The 17,148-nt window shown below is 42.1% G+C and overlaps 1 protein-coding gene across 9 annotated transcripts in view; it reads left to right on the forward strand.

Moving 5' to 3' along the window:
- MAGI1 (membrane associated guanylate kinase, WW and PDZ domain containing 1) overlaps positions 1 to 14,907 on the forward strand; it is a 615,689-nt gene extending 600,782 nt beyond the window's left edge. For 6 of the 9 annotated variants that reach the window (XM_034998455.1, XM_034998457.1, XM_034998458.1 and 3 more), the window contains 5 exons: positions 3,134 to 3,227; positions 3,367 to 3,427; positions 4,376 to 4,519; positions 7,060 to 7,198; positions 11,296 to 14,907. In XM_034998455.1, the coding sequence (XP_034854346.1) occupies positions 3,134 to 3,227; positions 3,367 to 3,427; positions 4,376 to 4,519; positions 7,060 to 7,198; positions 11,296 to 12,056 (1,199 nt within the window). In that variant the 3' untranslated portion in view covers positions 12,057 to 14,907. Of the gene's footprint in view, positions 1 to 3,133; positions 3,228 to 3,366; positions 3,428 to 4,375; positions 4,520 to 7,059; positions 7,806 to 9,249; positions 9,339 to 11,295 lie in introns of those variants that run through there. The other 3 variants (XM_034998462.1, XM_034998464.1, XM_034998463.1) reach the window with 2 other exon arrangements.
- The last annotated feature ends 2,241 nt before the right edge of the window (positions 14,908 to 17,148 follow it).

Genomic DNA, 17,148 nt, shown 5'->3' on the forward strand with positions numbered 1-17,148 from the left:
CAACACATAATTCCCTTGTAATAAGACTCTGGATGACTTTGGACATGTTACCTGCCTTTCCTTAGCCTAAATGTCTCCATCTGTAAAGTGGGAGAATAATTGCATCAATTTCATTGAGTTGTAAGAATTAAATAGTGCATGTGGAAATGCACTTAGCACAAAGCTTGGCACTTTGTGAATGATCAAGAAATGGTGGTTGTTCATAGATTAAGAAATACAGGGATAGGAGGAAAATTCAGTGAGCTCAAATAATCATTTGCATATAAATGTTAATTTTTTAAATGCTTTAAGTTAATCTTCAATCCAAAACAGATTTGCATGTAAATATGTAGAAAATAGCAAATGAAGGATAGGAGGCAGATCAATAAAAGAATTCTATTTATATGTGTATTGAGTGATTATCTGTCATATCTCATCAAATCATGGAAGCGCAGAAATTAAAAAAAAAAAAAAAAAAACAACTGTTTCAGAATGAGATCTGATCTGCCTTGAAAAACCCTGGCTACCGAAAACACACAAGAACTCGAAAGGGGAACTCCTGCACAATTCAGTAATTATAATCACTTTAATTACAAGGAAATGTTCTTTTTGGTATCCTGATTATGATTTCCCCATGGCCCGAACAATCTTATGATTTCCCAGAGAGTCTCTATAAAATTAATTACAATGAGCAATATGAATTTTTTTTAAAGGACCAATACATGGGTTGATGAAACTTCTGGTGAATCGTATCGATAGGCAGTGCAGTCTCTTAGTCCGTTGTTCTGACACAGTGGGTGTACTTTATGGAAAATCACATAGATTTATCACCTTGGTTGTGCCAGTTAACTACACTCACAAAAATGTACTAATAATATGGTTTTAATATTGTGATAACAGTAATCAGCACGTGCTCCCAATAAAAAATGTGCTAATCATCTTTTGTATGGTTTTTATGTGCCAGGCACTATCCCAAACACTTTGCTCTGAGATAATCTTTACATGAATTTTCTTAGATACACCTGTTGTCCCGCATGTACAAAAGAGAAAACTGATGCGTAGAAAGTTTTAGTGACTTTGCGTAAGTCCCAGCCAGGCAATTGCAGAGCTGGGGGGTGCACATAGCCAGACATTCTGAGCCTGGAATCTGACCTCCTAATAGGACTTTATGCTAAGCTGCCTCCCGTAAAGCCTGAGAAGCACCACCTCCCCAGCCCAGGGGTTGCAAGGTATATTGGCATAGTAAAGGCTCTGAGGACGCTCAGAGGTAAAACAAAATACAGACACACAAAAACACTTCCCTCTGTTTCACGCATTATTTCTCATCCTTAATTGACCACAGGTTCCTTTCCCTCAGAATCTGTAGGTTTAAACAGACAATGGGAAACTTGTCCTAAAAGATGAATTGGATTCACTTTACAGTTTACTTGATCTAGGTACATTTTCTTATTAAACTTGTGCCTTAGCTCTCAGCATCATGGGCTTTATAGGTGGAATACAGACTTTTAAAATCATAATTCCAACTTTCTCATTTTGCAGAGAGTTTAAGTTCCCATGATAATAAGTCAAAAGTAGAAGTGGTAGTAAGGGCCATAGCTACAATAAAGGTGTATTGGGTGCTTACTGTATGTCAGGTACTCTACTAAGCTTTCCATATACTTTTTTCTTTTGTTTTGTTTTTTTATTATGTTATGTTAATCACCATATATTACATCATTAGTTTTTGATGTAGTGTTCCATGACCCAGTGTTCCATGTAGTATGTGCCCTCTTTAATACCCATCACCAGGCTAACCCATCCCCCCACCCCCCAAGCTTTTCATATACTTTTATCAAAGAGCAGAGTTACGTTATCATCCCCTTCTATCAGATGAGGGAAATAAGGCATACAGCTAATGAGTAGGGGAAGGGGGATTGGATCTCAAGCCTGTGATTTTAACTGTGTAATGAAATAAAATAATAGGAAGCCAGACCCAAGCTGAATTAATATCCTTAGGAAATTAAAATGCGAGACAGACCACAAGTAATTGGGATTTCTGGGATGTCCTGTCACCCAGGACTACAGTGGAGAAGATATGTAGTCCAGGTATCCCAGGTGGGACTACTTAACACATTTTCGCACAGAAACTTTGTTATACATTATGGATGGATATATGTAATCTGCAAGCATTAGGATGCCTACTATGAACCACAGGACTCCTAGAAACTTGTAGACTTCATTGCACACTATGAATTAAATAGGCATTCATAGGCTAATCTTAGAACCTAATGACCACATTTAGTATTTTCTTGATGAGAAAATGTATGCCAAGTTCCAAATAGTCAACCTAAAAAATGAGTATTAAAAGAGCAACTTCCTCATAGCTGCTTGTTATCTGCCTTGATCTTAATGGAGAAATAATTAATAAGAGACTGTATAACCATTACTAGATAAGTGATTACATTTTAATATATGCATGTTGGTATGCCATCTATAGGGCATGCTCATTACATTAGGGTGGCTTCATGATTTATACAACTTACATTTACAAACTCTGGCTCTAACTAATGCAAGTTTAGAAATTAATCTTTCGTCAGTGATACCAGAGGAGATCTGTGAAGAACTCCATATTTTCAGTTGTTCTTCATTAAAAGCAATGGGGAAGAAGGTAGATGTTGTGTGTGCATGTAGTTAACAAGATGTTAGCACACTTCTGATTTTAATATTCATCTGAGGAAATAAAGCAGACTCACTAGATATTGCTGGTAAATTGCAGGAAACATTAGCCTGTAACATTCTGGGGAGAAGAGCAGCGCCCGTGTGCAATGTTTTGATGGGACTGCCATTTTTTAAGTGTCAGGGAGGGAGGGAGAGGGGGACAGACACCTCCCTTGGCTACAGTTCTAGAGTAGCATGTTGTGGGGCAAACTCTTTAGTTCATCTGTGGGGATATCATTTGGGAGGAGGGTAATGGGGTCATACACGCCTCATATCACAGAAGATCTTAGAATGGTTCTTTTAAGTCTTCATTGTTTAGAAGTTCGTGTCAGAACTGCTTCAAACAGTGACAGAGAAACTAGACTTGTCATCCACATATGGCACTTTTGCATCCCTCCCGGTTTGATGCTCTCTTCTCCGGGGCCCTCATTCTGTTACGCTCTGTCTCTCCCTACAGAGTCTTCGAATGCAACTTTGCTGACCAATGCAGAGAAGATAGCCACCATCACCACCACACATACCCCTTCTCAGCAAGGGGCCCAGGAGACCAGGTCAGACAGAGCTTTCGTTGCTTTTGTTAGGTTTAAGGGAAGAAATGAACTCCTGGCCTGATGATAATCGTCCTTGATTTTTTTTTTTTTTCTATATCCCCATGGTTTGCTTTTACATTTATTTCTCTCACTTTGGCAGGAATACCACCAAACCAAAGCCAGAATCTCAGTTTGAGTTCAAAGCACCCCAGGCAATACAGGTGAGGGCCATTCTTCTTGTTTCTCTGTTTGCTTTGTACATTTCCTTCCAACTTTCTGAAGCTGGTTTTATGAGATATCTTTTATAAGATACCCTCAATTAAAATAACCTTTTGTGAAAGGATGTACTAAATATGTACTCACATTTAGTTGTCTAGGAAATGACATTTTATTTTACTACCTTTGAAAAATATTCCTAGATATCCTTTTTAGGTGGGAAAAAACAAACAAAATTAAAAAAACCGTAATTGTCTCAGGGACTAGCCATCAGAGAAAGAGCAAAATCGCTAATACCTATTCACAGTATTCATAACTATGTTTATGCCAAGAAAATGTCTTTTTTGGTTAAGGTGTTTCTCAGCCTTGTGAATTTCAGGTGAGACCCATAGAGCTAACTGCCCGTCCCACAGGGTAGTAATAGGGGATGCACAAACATGCACATGAAGCAAATATGGGAAAAGCAAATATGGTTGAGCAGGTTCATTTTGACTGGCCTTCTTAGAGCCTTCAGCAATCCATTCATGCTTCTCAGCCAGGGTAGCAGCCACTCCCCAGATGTGAGGAGGTCGTTGTTGGTGTCCTAGTGATAGACACTGCTGCCGTTTTCCAGGCGTGGGGCACGGAGGCTGAACATCCAGCACTGTGCAGGATGGTATCGTGTAATGACTTTCCCTGCCACGAATATGATTTGTGGCCTCCCTGATTAAATTTTAATATATGCATGTTGGGGTGCAGGCTATAGGCACTCTCATGAATGTTTTCAAATTCTGCATCTGCAAACTTCTAAGATGAATGAATATTAATAAACAATTGAGAATCACCAGGAGAAGGATAGAGACCATGCCTTTTTGTCAAATCACCATGACAGAGAATATTTGGGAGGAGGTGGGAAGAAATATGGCAGATACACGCTCACCCCCAAATGATTACATTTCGGTTTTTTTAAATAGGAGCAAGATTTTTACACTGTGGAACTGGAAAGAGGAGCCAAGGGATTTGGCTTTAGTCTTCGAGGGGGCCGAGAATATAACATGGACCTCTATGTTTTGCGCTTAGCAGAGGATGGTCCAGCAGAAAGGTGTGGAAAGATGAGGGTAAGTAGGAAGAGGGGTCTGGACAAATAAGTCATCTGCAGCGACTTTTTGACATTACGCAGCTAGAACCTTCTTGTTCCTGAGAACTGCGTTTTCTACTGTTTTCAGGACACTCTAAATGCATGACTCCCACCCTAGCGTAAATCTCTCCCTAAAGCATAGTTGGTGGTAGCTGCTCAAGTTAGGTGAGCCCTTTTAACTCTTCAGGGTGGAATGAAGGATTGAAATGACTTATAAATTTACTGAAATAAATACTTTCTCAACCCCAGTCCCATAGTTCTTATACTTAATCTCATAAGGCAGGCACATCACTTCACAGGAAATCCTAGGTATACCAGGATGCTTACAGAGCAGGGAAGGTGTGTAGTCCTGTAGGTTCTGGGTGGTGAGCTCCATTCAGTCTCCAGCTAGTCACCAGCTGTGTTACCCGAGCCTCAGGAGCAGGTCAGCTCTGCCTCAGCAAAGGACCAGCAGCTCCATGGCATGAATATTCCCAGTTGCTCTGTAGTAGTTGAAGTTGCAAATTTCAAATATACAAGTGCCAAAAAGATCACTTTGTTCTGTTTAGATATCTAATATCTGTTACTGTGCATTATGTCACTTTCCTGGGGGGGATCAGGTGGTTTAAAAAAAAATCATGTCATTATAGAGAGGTCACTTAGATTGAGGCATATGCACAGGGAGCAATTTGCTACAAATGAAAAAAATCAAGACAGCCAGATCAAGAAAGGAAAACACATGGAATTGGTCCAGAGCAAAGAGGGGAAAAAAGTGACCAAGGGTAGGGAACTTAATATTTGTACATAAGGCATAATATTGCTTTTTAAGTTTTTTCAGATTGAATTTTTTTAAAAAGATTTATCTATCTATCTATTTATTGAGAGAGAAAGAGCTGGGGAGAAGCAGAGGGAGAGAATCTCAAGCAGACTCTCTGCTGAGCACGGAGCCCGACACAGGGCTTGAGTCCCGTGACCCTGAGATCATGACCTGAGCTGAAATCGAGAGTCAGACACTTAATCAACTGAGCCACCCAGGCCCCCCCAGATTGAATTTTTAATGAGTGGGGTTTTTTTTAACTGAGAAAGTAGACCATGAAAATGGCTATAGAAAATTAGTGAAAAATGGGACGTATTTTAAAATATAGTTTCCAAAGTCAAACTGTATTACCAATTCTTGTATATTCTTTTATGCATATATATGTAGTTTGTGCACATAGGAATAGAGACACTGTATATGGCTTTTGTGTAAATTTTAAATACATGAGGTATGCTTTTCCATGTCCTTGCTTACTGAAAAAAGTTTCTGATTGAACGAACTATCGTTATCATGCTATTTTGTAGTCTGTATAGTTCACAAGACACATTTACGTGTATTATCCAATTTGGTCCTCACACCTTGGTAGGGATGGGTTGTTAACATCCCCTTTTATGGATGAGAAAGTGAGTTCCAGGAAGTTAAAGGATTTGAGCAAGATCAGTTAGCTAATAAGTGACAGAACTCAAATTTAAGGCTTTAATCTCCAAAGCCAGTGCTTTTCCTCTTCTGCCTTCTAGAAAATAAGCTCCATGAGAGTATTTTATCTCCAGTGCCTATAATAGTAGCTGACACATAGTAAATGCCACATCTGTGTATCAGTCAGGGTTGTGGTCTCATCAGAAAGCTCACCCGGGGAGGGACACCTGGGTGGCTCAGTCAGTTGGACGTCTGCCTTCGGCTCGGGTCGTGATCCCGGGGTTCTGGGATCGAGTCCCGCGTCGGGCTCCTTGCTCGGCGGGGAGCCTGTTCTCCCTCTGCCTGCTCTTCCCCCTGCTCATTCTCTCTCTCTCTCTCTCTCTCTCTGACAAATAAATAAAATCTTAAAAAAAAAAAAAAAGGAAAGCTCACCCAGGGAAGCATTTGCTTCTAAGCTCACTCACAGGGTCGTTGGCAGGATTCATTGCCTCTTGGGCTGTTGGCCCTAGCTCTCCCTCATTTCCTTATTGTGAACTCTGTGGGGCAGCTCACCACATGCATCAGAGTGAACAAATGAGACAATAAAAGAGGGGCACATAAGACAGAAGCCAGAATTATTTTGTAACCTTATCTTTGAGCTGACATCCCTTCCCATTTGCCAGAAGCAGGTCACTAATTCCAGCCCACATTTGAAGGGAAGGAGATTACACAGGATATGAATATAGGGAGGAGAGGATTGATGGGGTGGGGGAGGCATCCTAGAAACTGCCTACCACATCTTCTTTTCCTGAACAATTAATACTCCCTTTACTGCTTCATTTTTTTTCCCTTAGCACTTACACTTTCCAACATACACGTATGTCTCTAATTTTCTTGTTAATTGTCTTCCATTAGCATGTCATCTCCATGAGGGCAAGAATTTCTTTTGTTTCCTTACCTGCTGAATCCTAAGCAACAAGAGATTTTTCTGGAATATACTCAATAAATATTTAGTAAATCACTCAATGAAAGAACTTCAAAGCATAAAGCACCTTGATAGCTGGTCAGACCCTTTGTGACATTCTCACTCTCGTCTCTTGCTTTGGCAGATTGGTGATGAAATTTTAGAGATCAATGGCGAGACCACAAAAAACATGAAGCATTCTCGGGCTATAGAACTGATTAAGAATGGCGGCCGCAGGGTGCGTCTGTTTCTGAAGCGGGGAGACGGCTCGGTACCAGAATATGGTGGGTCAAACTATGAAAACCTTCCTTCCTTCCCTGGCATGACTCCATGAATTTGTCTCCAGAACTGCAGCAGGAAAGTCTTTTTGTTTTTCCCCTATTCACCAGTGTCTCACCAGCCTTTTGCACCATGTGATTATTTGCCTCGCTTGTTCTGAAATCTCTACACATTTCATCCTTTTGCTTGCTTATGTGGACCGGGGCGTGGCCTAAGACAAGATCTCGATAGCCCCCTTTCTGATAAGCAGAGAGAACGTATTGTCTAGTCCAACCAAGAGTGAAGGAATGTTTGTTGGAACTGTGCCAAACTGTTTCTCAGATCCAGTTGTTAGCACAAACTGACTATACTCCTTTTCAGAAGCAGGAAAGCAGGTTTCCTGAATGATATGTTGAGGCATAATTCTCCTTTATTATTTTCTTTTTTTGATTACTTGATGTTTTTACTTAAGAGGTGTGAAATTTTTGAGATGATTTGGGGGCCTTGCTCACCTCCTTTATGCGCTGTATACGACACTTCTGCATATCCCCCTTGCTGGTCCCTATCCCCAGTCAGACCACCTGAGCCCACTACTATAAGACAAACAAAACTGTTGATATATTAGCCATATGTTTTTAGATGAAAAAGGATGAAATAGATTCCCAGTGCTCATCATGAGGGAAACATGTTACTATACCTTTCCTATGGGGAAAGCCACGTTATACATAAGAGTTCCTTTGTCATATGTGTAGACATGATTTGAATAAACAGCAATGATCTTTACCTAGCGTAGTCTTCTGATGGCAAAATATTGTATACTAAATGATTATGTCCTATTTATTTGAGAGTCTTGTTTAAAATTAAAAAAGAAAAAAAAAAAAAAAGCTATGCCCTAGATGTAGGGCTTTTCTTCCCAACCAAAGGTCTACAGAAGTTTCTATAGAAACTGTGATTGAATGGTCCCCATATACGTTGGTCCCCTTTATTAGGGATTGATCTGTTATCACCCTCTTTTCTGAAAGTCATTCTGCACAATTCCCAGTTGCATTTTGGACTTGATGAGATCCTTAATTCAGATGCAGCTCGAAGAGAAGGATAACCCCTTTAAAGGACAGCCTTCCCAGGTGTTGGACACTCATATACAGGTGTAAAATACAAGGGGCCCGAGGTGGGGGGAGGGGGGCTGTCAGATGAGGCCCCTGTAGACACGGCCAACCACAGGGGAGGAATTTTGACGTTGAGACGCCACAGCTGTGCACTGTACTGAATCCCTGACCATAGGTGTATCAATGCTACTGAAACTGTAACATTGTCTCCCTTTTCTGTCTCCCCTATGCTTCTGTTGGATGTGATATTTCATTTGAGAATCATCGTCAGTAACCTGTGTACCTTCTCAAAACCTGTGTCTGTTGCACTGAGGATGAAAATCCAGCACTAACAAATGTTCTTTGGGCTAAAAATAAAGATCCTTTAAAAATACTCGTTTTTTCCAAGAAGGCTTGAACATGCCAGAGTTGTGCTGCTGTAATGTCTCCATGTGTCCCTTGGACTGAATCTCTCTATCGATCAGAGTCACAAATGGGTTATAATATGTTAAGTTCCAATATTTTTCTGACTTGATTGGAACCTGCTTCTCCGTGAGGCTATTTTTGTAATGAGTTTTTTGTACTTAATTTAACTGCCGCGGTCTTCAGGGGTGGGGGAGGGCGGGAACTTTGGTCCTTTGTTTGTTTATTGTTAATGCTCTCCTAGGCCAGCTTGTCATTGTTCCAGTTGTTTGAAAAAAAAAAAAAAGAAAGAAAGAAAAAAGGGTGCATCCATTGTCTGGGTTCTTGAGTCACCTTATATGGCTGTCTAAAAAATGTCACTGTTCTGATTGCGGTCTCTGCAGCCTTATTTGAGTTTTGCCTTAGATTGTCTAACTGGACAAATAAACTCTCTTTGCCCTATGTTAACAAATGCAGATTTTTTTTTTCTTTCCTCTTTGTTATAGGGAATCTAAATGTTCAACTTTTTCTCTTTCTCTCTTTCTCTTTCTCTCTGACTGTTCTTGGTGCTGGGCCCTTCCCTTCTACAGCGATGATACCTCCTAATCTCGCTGCATGTATGAGAAATGAAAAGCTCGGGGAGGCTTGCTTCTACCTTATGGGCCATAATCAAACTACGGTTTGTAGCTCAATCAATACTAGGTGTTTCTGTGCTGTGGCCTAATTTCCTCATTGCTTCTGCTTAGTTCTATTTTGATATGTTTGGCAATTCATTCTGAACACCCTGCGTTCTTTGAATTGTAAGTACACCACCGACCCTACTGAAGTCTTCCTGTCCCTTATCTTAAAAGTAGGTGTAAGAAACCCCGAGGTTAGGTTTGTGAGAGTGATCTAAGCACCTATCCTTACCCAAAGCTTAAAACGACTTTGTAAGCCCCTGTTTGTGTTAATTCTAGGACCCAGCATTCAGAAAGAGCAAACCTCCTATCACAGAGCCCTCCCCTAGGTCGGTAAGGCTTTGATAGACAGAAAGGTGACATGTCCTACTCAGCTATCCTTTGGGAAACTACAGCCCATGGGCCAAATCCTGTCCGCAGCCTGTCCTTTTTCTTAGTAAAGTTTTATTGGCACATGGCCATGCCCATTTCTTTTATGAATTGTCTTCAGCTGCTTTTACACTCTTGTCCAGTTAAGTACTTCTCACAAACTACACAGCTGGCAAAGCCAGAAATATTTACTCTTTGGCCCTTTACAGAAAGTTTACAAACCCTGCTCTAGGCTATCTTCCTGTTTTTATTAAAACCCCACCCTGGGTTTTGGGAGATCATTCATGAAACAGACTGTTTAATGTTGACCTTGTTGCCTCATGAAAGATCCTTAAAGAGTTCCTGTGATTCCTTCATCTCTGTGACTGTCACCCTGGTTCACTCGGCAGCACCTCATGTCAGGTGTCTTGCCGGGAATCGTGTAACGTGTCTGACTGACTGGGCTTAGCTGCAACAAGAGCATCCCTGCTTTGAAAAGCGCTCTCATAATGTCAGAGTGCTACCTAAAACATTGGCCATGTCATTTCAAATAGTTTAATAATAAATAGGACCCCCCCCCCCATGGGCTGCTCTGCTTTTAAATCTATAGATATCTTGATGTTGTAAGAAGCAGTGCAGTGAGTCCTCACCTCCTGGATGCAGTTAGGGCGACCTTGTGTAGCATAAGGAAAACTGTCTCTGAAAGGCTGTATCTGAGCCCCACGTGGTGTCAGACATGCCCCTGACAACCTCTGTCCCACTCCCTTTTGTCAGGAAACGCCACATTTTGAAAATAGTTTCTTAAACTTACCCAGAATTAGAGAAAAGTGTTGAATAAAATTCACAAAGGTAGAGAGGATGTTTAATGGACCCTCACATACATGTCACATTTGGCAGTTATCCACATCTGGCCATGTTGCCTCTATAATCCCCTTTGCCCACCACCCTGGAGTATTTTTTTTTTTTTTTTAAGAAAAGCATTTTAAAATAGAAATGTACTTTGCATAAAATGCTTAAAGCCTGAGTGTACAGCTCAGGCTTTTTTTTTTTTTTTTAACCTCTATAAACACCCATTTTAATCACCCAGATCAAAATGTAGACTCTTTACATCCCCCAGGCCCCCAGAAAGTTTCCCTCATCCCCCTCCAGGTCAATAACCTAGATTACTTTTAAGCAAATTAAGTCTTCTTTAAAGAAAAGAATGTTTTCTCTTGTGGGGGCCTGGGCGGGAAGAAGGGTGGGCAGGGGAGAAGGCTTGATGGGTGGGGAAAGAAGAGCAAGAGGCAGTTAAGGTGGGGACTTTTCGATACTGCTAGATGCACTGTTCGGGTTGTGCCTTTAAAGACTAAAATCGTGGCAGATGCTGTAAGTTCCTTAATGATCTGTGTCTGGGGTGTAGCCTTCAGCAGCTAGATGCAGAAAGCCCCAAGTGCTAAGTTTTTAACCTTCCCTAGTTGCAGTTAGACTTAACCAGGACCCAGTCGGCTTTGATTCTGACTGCTTTAACAGTTGTTTGCTCGTTGTGACTAAGGAGATCTCAGGCGTGGGAGTGGGGACAGGCGCCGAAGGCCCTCGATACCAACCTGTGGCTCTCCTTTCTTTTCCTGGCAGACCCCAGCAGCGACCGGCACGGCCCCGCCGCCGCCCCCGGTGCACAAGGGGTTCCGGAAGTGAGGGCCGCGCCCCCCGACCGCCGACAGCATCCATCATCGGAGTCCAGTTACCCACCCGACCTTCACAAATCATCGCAGCATGGGGAAAAGCGGGCACACGGGAAAGACCCAAAAGGCAGCAGAGAGTATAGCAGACAACCCAACGAGCATCACACGTGGAACGGGACTTCTAGAAAACCCGACAGTGGGGCTTGCCGACCCAAGGACCGGGCACCGGAGGGACGGAGGGAGGCGCCCCCGGAGCGCATGGCGACCAACGGCCCCAAGAGGAGGTCCCCGGAGAAGCGCAGAGAAGGCACCCGCAGCGCGGACACCACTTTGGAGAGGAGGGAGAAGCACGAGAAGAGGCGGGAGCTTTCCCCGCAGCGGAGACGCGAGCGCTCGCCCACCCGCCGAAGGGACAGCTCGCCCAGCCGTCGCAGGAGGTCCCTCGAGAGGCTCTTGGATCAGAAGCGGTCCCCCGAGCGCAGGAGGGGCAGCTCGCCAGAGCGCAGGGCCAAGTCCACCGACCGCCGGCGGGCGCGGTCCCCCGAGCGCAGGCGCGAGCCGTCCCTGGAGAAGAGGAGCAAGGAGGACCGAGCGAGCCACCGAGGACGGGAAGCGCCCGGTGCGAAACCCGAGGCCGGCCGAAGCTCCAGACACGCCCCCGAGCAGAGAAGGCGACCTTACAAAGAATGTAGCACCGACCTCAGTATCTGAGACGCGAGGCACAGCCCAGCCTTCACCGTGTCAAAGGTTCTAAGAGGAAGGTCACAAACCTGAAATAATTTAGCTTCTTACCTGGTGAAGCGTCTGACACCCGATGATCCCATGAAGAGCAACAAACATTTTATGCATTTGAAATCTTAAAAGAAAAAAATATATATATGAAAAGTGTTGTGCCTGATGTATAATATCAAAGAAAGTATTTTTAAATGCGTACTTTTTTGGAAATTATTTGCCAAACGCTGCCCCGAAGAGATCTGCATTTTGTTTCTACACAAACCGTAGAATTGTCAAGAATTGTTCCCTTTGGGGGGGCAATCTTTTTCTCTCCTGGTTAAATAGGGCTGTTGATCAGAATTTTCTCTAAGGGAAATTACTGATTAAGTTTAATTAATTTGATGTAGATTGTTATGTAGTGATGTAGTGCTATACTGTAGTTAGAGGAGTTTTTCTTTAAAAAAAAAAAAGAGCAAAAAGGCAGAAGTTATATTTGTAAAAGCTGAGGACTCTTTGAGATGGATTAGGATTGCCGATGATCCTAAAATTAAACTGTATGAAGAGACTACTATTGCAAATGAAGGATATTTATAGCTAAACTACACAGCACAAAGAAATGTTCCCTTCTCGAGTCATAGTTGGTTCAGAAAACAGTTCGTACTCTCCCTGGCCATAGAAAGGCACAGAGAGGAGAAGGTTGGCCACCATTACCCAAATGTAGCCCAAGCACAGGTGGTCAGGTTCATTAGCATCACCAACATCTAATAAGATCTCATTAAGGCAGTGCCATCACAGCTTTGCTCAACTACTAGAAGGAACAGACGGACACTGAACACCTTCTGTGTTGTCTTGTCTGATTTGAGGCTGAGTAGTGGATGGAATGGGGAACAATGTGCCCAGTGCAAGGGAGCCGTGAGAATCCTCCATACAGAAAGCGTGTTCCCCCTTTGTAGCATAAGCCCAAGGTTGCCCTTTGCCGAACTGGGGACCAGGGAGTGAGTGTTGGTAGAAGTTACCTCTCTGTTGATATTTAAAGAAATGAGGGCTGGGGGTGCTTTATTCTTAGAGATGCCGATTTCCCTTTGCAACCATAATAAAAGTCTCCAGGATGGTTGAAAGGGAAAAAGACACAGTCCCAGTGGTGGTAGATGGAGTTGGCAAACTCTGCCCTCATGAAAGTGTCCCTTGAGTCCTTGGACAGCCGAACAAAGCATAACCATTTTTCTTTTTAAAAACGACCCATTCTTTTGCAGTCCCGCGGGAGGTGTGGTTGGGTCGGCTTGTAGCCCCAGGATGTGGTTGAAATGGATTACTGCCTAGCTGAGCCAAATGTTTGCTTGTACCTGTTGGATCACTATAGCAAACCGCTGCTTACAATGCATTGTGTATTTCTGTAGTACTGTTCTGCATTTTCCATACAGACACAAAACTTTGCAAGTCAATCACTGTTATTCTCATGGTACTGTTTAGAAAAAAAGGAAAAAAAAATGGAGAAAACCAGCCAATCATTGTGTGTACAGAGTTAAAAATTGTAATTAATAGAGCCTGTTTAAGAAATTAAAAAAGAAAAAACAACTGTTGCCTTTTTTTCTTGTATAAAAGAGAATTTATGACAAAAAAATTTAGCTGTGAGGAATGTGATATGTGTTTATATTTCTGACTATGGAACAAATGGATTCATTGGGATATATTTTAATGTAAACTAATCAGGTATGTAAAGCTGTTTTAAAATGGGAGACTATGTAAGTAATTCTCTAAAGCTTTAGTTGGTTTGAATATCATCATTTCCTCCATGGTGAGCCTGCTTGTGAATTATTAAGCACTTGTTCGCATTCTCTGTTCTTCACTCATTTCTTGCAGTGTGCTATGGACTTAATGCTCTTTCTGTATTGATGAAAAGCAGTATGTGGGCCAATCTTTTTATAAAACACTATGCATATATAAATATTACATTGTTCATAGCTTTATTTGACTTCTGGGTTGATACATAACATAGACTGAGTTCCTGTAGTTGTGTGGACATGCACAAAACACGTTCCTTTCCTGGAACAGAGACAATGTACTTGCTGTAGCTGAAAAGGAGGAAGAGGGTCTGTGACTGCTACTTTTATCATCAGAGTTTTCCACACAAAGCATACATTGAGCTGTGGTAGTAAGGCTGAGGGAAAACACAACGGAATAATGACATTTGTTTTCATCAGTTTCCTTAGGAGCCCACTTGGGGATTTTATTCCCCAGGCTCCGCTGCTAGGAATGTTTTGCTATTTCTAGCAAAATCGGTGATGTTAAATGATCGATGCTCTCACTTGTGGTCCAGAGTTTTAAATAAATGAAATCAAGGTGGATTTTTGGAGTACATCGCGAAGGTAACATCTTAATGTCTTTCTTGTTGTCAGAGGTGATATTTGACATTTTAAAATCTGTGTGCTACCCACTTGGGCTTGGCTCAGTCTGCGAAGACTTGGTGTGGCAATTTCCTCTGAGTTCCACACATCAGATTTGCTTTGGAAATATTGTACTGTACAGGGACTATGCATTAAGCAGAAAGATCTAGTTTTCTCTGAACTACTGTAACCTTAAATTGGAGACTGATTCTTGTGAGCCTACTTTCCCTAATCCCCCACGTCATGTAAATGTCTTGATGGGAGATGATGGATGAGTATTTTGTATGATTAAATCAAACCATTGAAGAATCCCCCTCGCACCCATTACACAGTTGATGCCTGAAAGAATGTTGGGGGGAGAACTCGACACCCTACTTGTATTTTTTAAGTTTCTTTTGTGAAAGATTTTTTAATGCATTTTTACTGTAAAAATACATGGAAATGTATGCATTCCATAACCACTATTGCTTCTGGATTGATATCTTTCTTGTCTCTGCGTTGTCTCAAATGTATCAGGGTCAAGTAATCAGGTGAGGGTGCCTGGCTCCAGCTCAGTGCAACAGCAGGGCATTCTGTTGAAAGAGAAGGAATTATGCCTTTGCATCGATGGTACACTGCCTTGCTACTCAAAGTGTGGTCCGCAGACCGCCTGCCTCCGCATTACCGGAGAGGGTATTAGAAATGTAGAATCTCAGGCCCACCCTAGACCTACTGCGTCAGAATGTGCCTTTAACAAGCTCCCCGGCTAATTCAAATGCACCTGAAGTTTGCACAGCACAGTATAGCAAGGAGCCCTGGTAAAAAGCAAGACCTGCTAAGCCAAGTGCTTCATCACTTCCTGTGTGATCTTGAGCGAGTTCCTTAACCTCTCTATAGGCCTCACTTTCCTCGTCTTTAAACAGGCATATCTCAGAGTTGGTAAGAATCAGGTGCAAAGTGCTGAGCACAGCTGTGGCATCAGAACAATCCTCAGTAGATGCCACCAATTTTTTTTTTGAGGAGGAGGAAGATGTTCTGCCTGGCAATGGATGTTCTCTTCTCATTGTCCCAGTTTATTTTCCAATGAAAATGAAGAAACAGATTCTCACTCTTATTAAAATGGGGAAGAAGGCCTCCTGTTTTAATTATAAAGTTAATGAACGATGTGGCTCATGCTACTTCCTTCATGAGTCTAATTACACTTACGCAGTGATTTGAAATATAAAACTGAGATGCTGTGCCGTGAAAGTTAAGATGGAAATGGTCTCAAAGCAGAACCTTTAGAGATGTGTGTGGAGTTAGATATGCACCTAACTAGTCCTATTAGATGAAAAGGTTAACCAATTAGTGAGCAGCTTAACACATGTCCTGGTCCATCATGTCATTTCTAATGACTTTCCAATTTCCTTCGCACAGTTTTTGGATTGTTCCTGTAGTATGACTTGGTAGTTAGGGTTTTCCTATACAACCTGAGTTCCTGGTCATTCAAAAAGGCATTGTGTTTAACAATAGCCTTCCTGCAGTCCATCCCTTTTGCTGTATTTTGCTTTATTTTGTCACCAGCATGGTAATTAGAGACACTGTTCGCTTCCCCAGATGGCACCTAAAAATGGTCCCTGGCTTACCTGATAATTGAAGCTATTTGTAAAGCCCATATGTCCCACAAGTTCTTTGCCTGCCATAAATAGTCACATGAAAAAGAATGTGCGATGACTCAGTTATAGCTGGACTCTTCCTGCTGATGGGCAACCCAAGAGCACCTTTGATGGTCTGCATGCATCTTGAAAGGAAGAGCCCTTTCAAGTTCCCCAACGGGATTTTTCTTATAATCAAGCAACAGCATCAGCATTGTGGGTATTCAGCACAATAAGATTCTAGTGTTTTTGGAATATGCATCATTACACGCTTCTAAGAGAGGAAATGACAAAACTGGACCCTTCCCAACACAATTATTTGGGTTGGGTTTTTTTTGGTTTTTGGTTGTTTTTGTTTTTGTTTTTGTTTTTTGCAGGAGCATGCCCTCTGTGAGAAATTTTTGACTGGTTCCACCCATCGATGTGTTTATGCATTGTGCTCTTCATCAGGAGCTGGTTGTATGTTTTTTCTTCTCTACTGCAAGTATTAGAGGAACGCTGGATCCAAAATACAAGATCTTCTTGGAAGCACATGCCTTGAAGCAAGATGGCATCAACAGTAAATACTCAGGTGCCACAAGTGACTGTCACCCTCTAATATATCGCTGTTCTTCCCAACTGGAAAGTCTTCATTGTCACATCCCTTGAAGAAATAACAACTTGATCTGCACAGCCTGGAACACTACCCACCAATAAGCACTGTCCTTTTAAGTATATTCATCCCTCAGGGAATGAAGTCTGATCTCAAAGGATCATAGGGTTGAAAAGAAAGTAGCTCAGAAAGGCTGCTAATTCTTACCTGCATAATAGGCAAGGCCTATTACTCATTTATTCCTCCGACACATACTGAGGACCAACTCTGTGCCCGGTGCACGGTGGGGCTAGAAATACCTGCTTCCTGGTCTCCAGAGTTTATGGCTGGGTGCGAAAGGCAAGCACACAAACACAAACTATATACCAAGCAGAAGTTCAGGATCTGTGAGAGTAATTAATAGGGGATGTAGCCAAATTGAGAAAGGTTATAATTCTAGAAGGAAGAGGAGTTAACAGGTGAAAGAGGGAGAAGTATAGCCTGAGGCAAGGGAGGGAGTG

Source organism: Mirounga leonina, unplaced genomic scaffold (genome assembly GCF_011800145.1).
Source record: "Mirounga leonina isolate KUSES-001 unplaced genomic scaffold, KU_Mleo_1.0 Mir_94, whole genome shotgun sequence".
Classification (NCBI taxonomy): Eukaryota; Metazoa; Chordata; class Mammalia; order Carnivora; family Phocidae; genus Mirounga; species Mirounga leonina.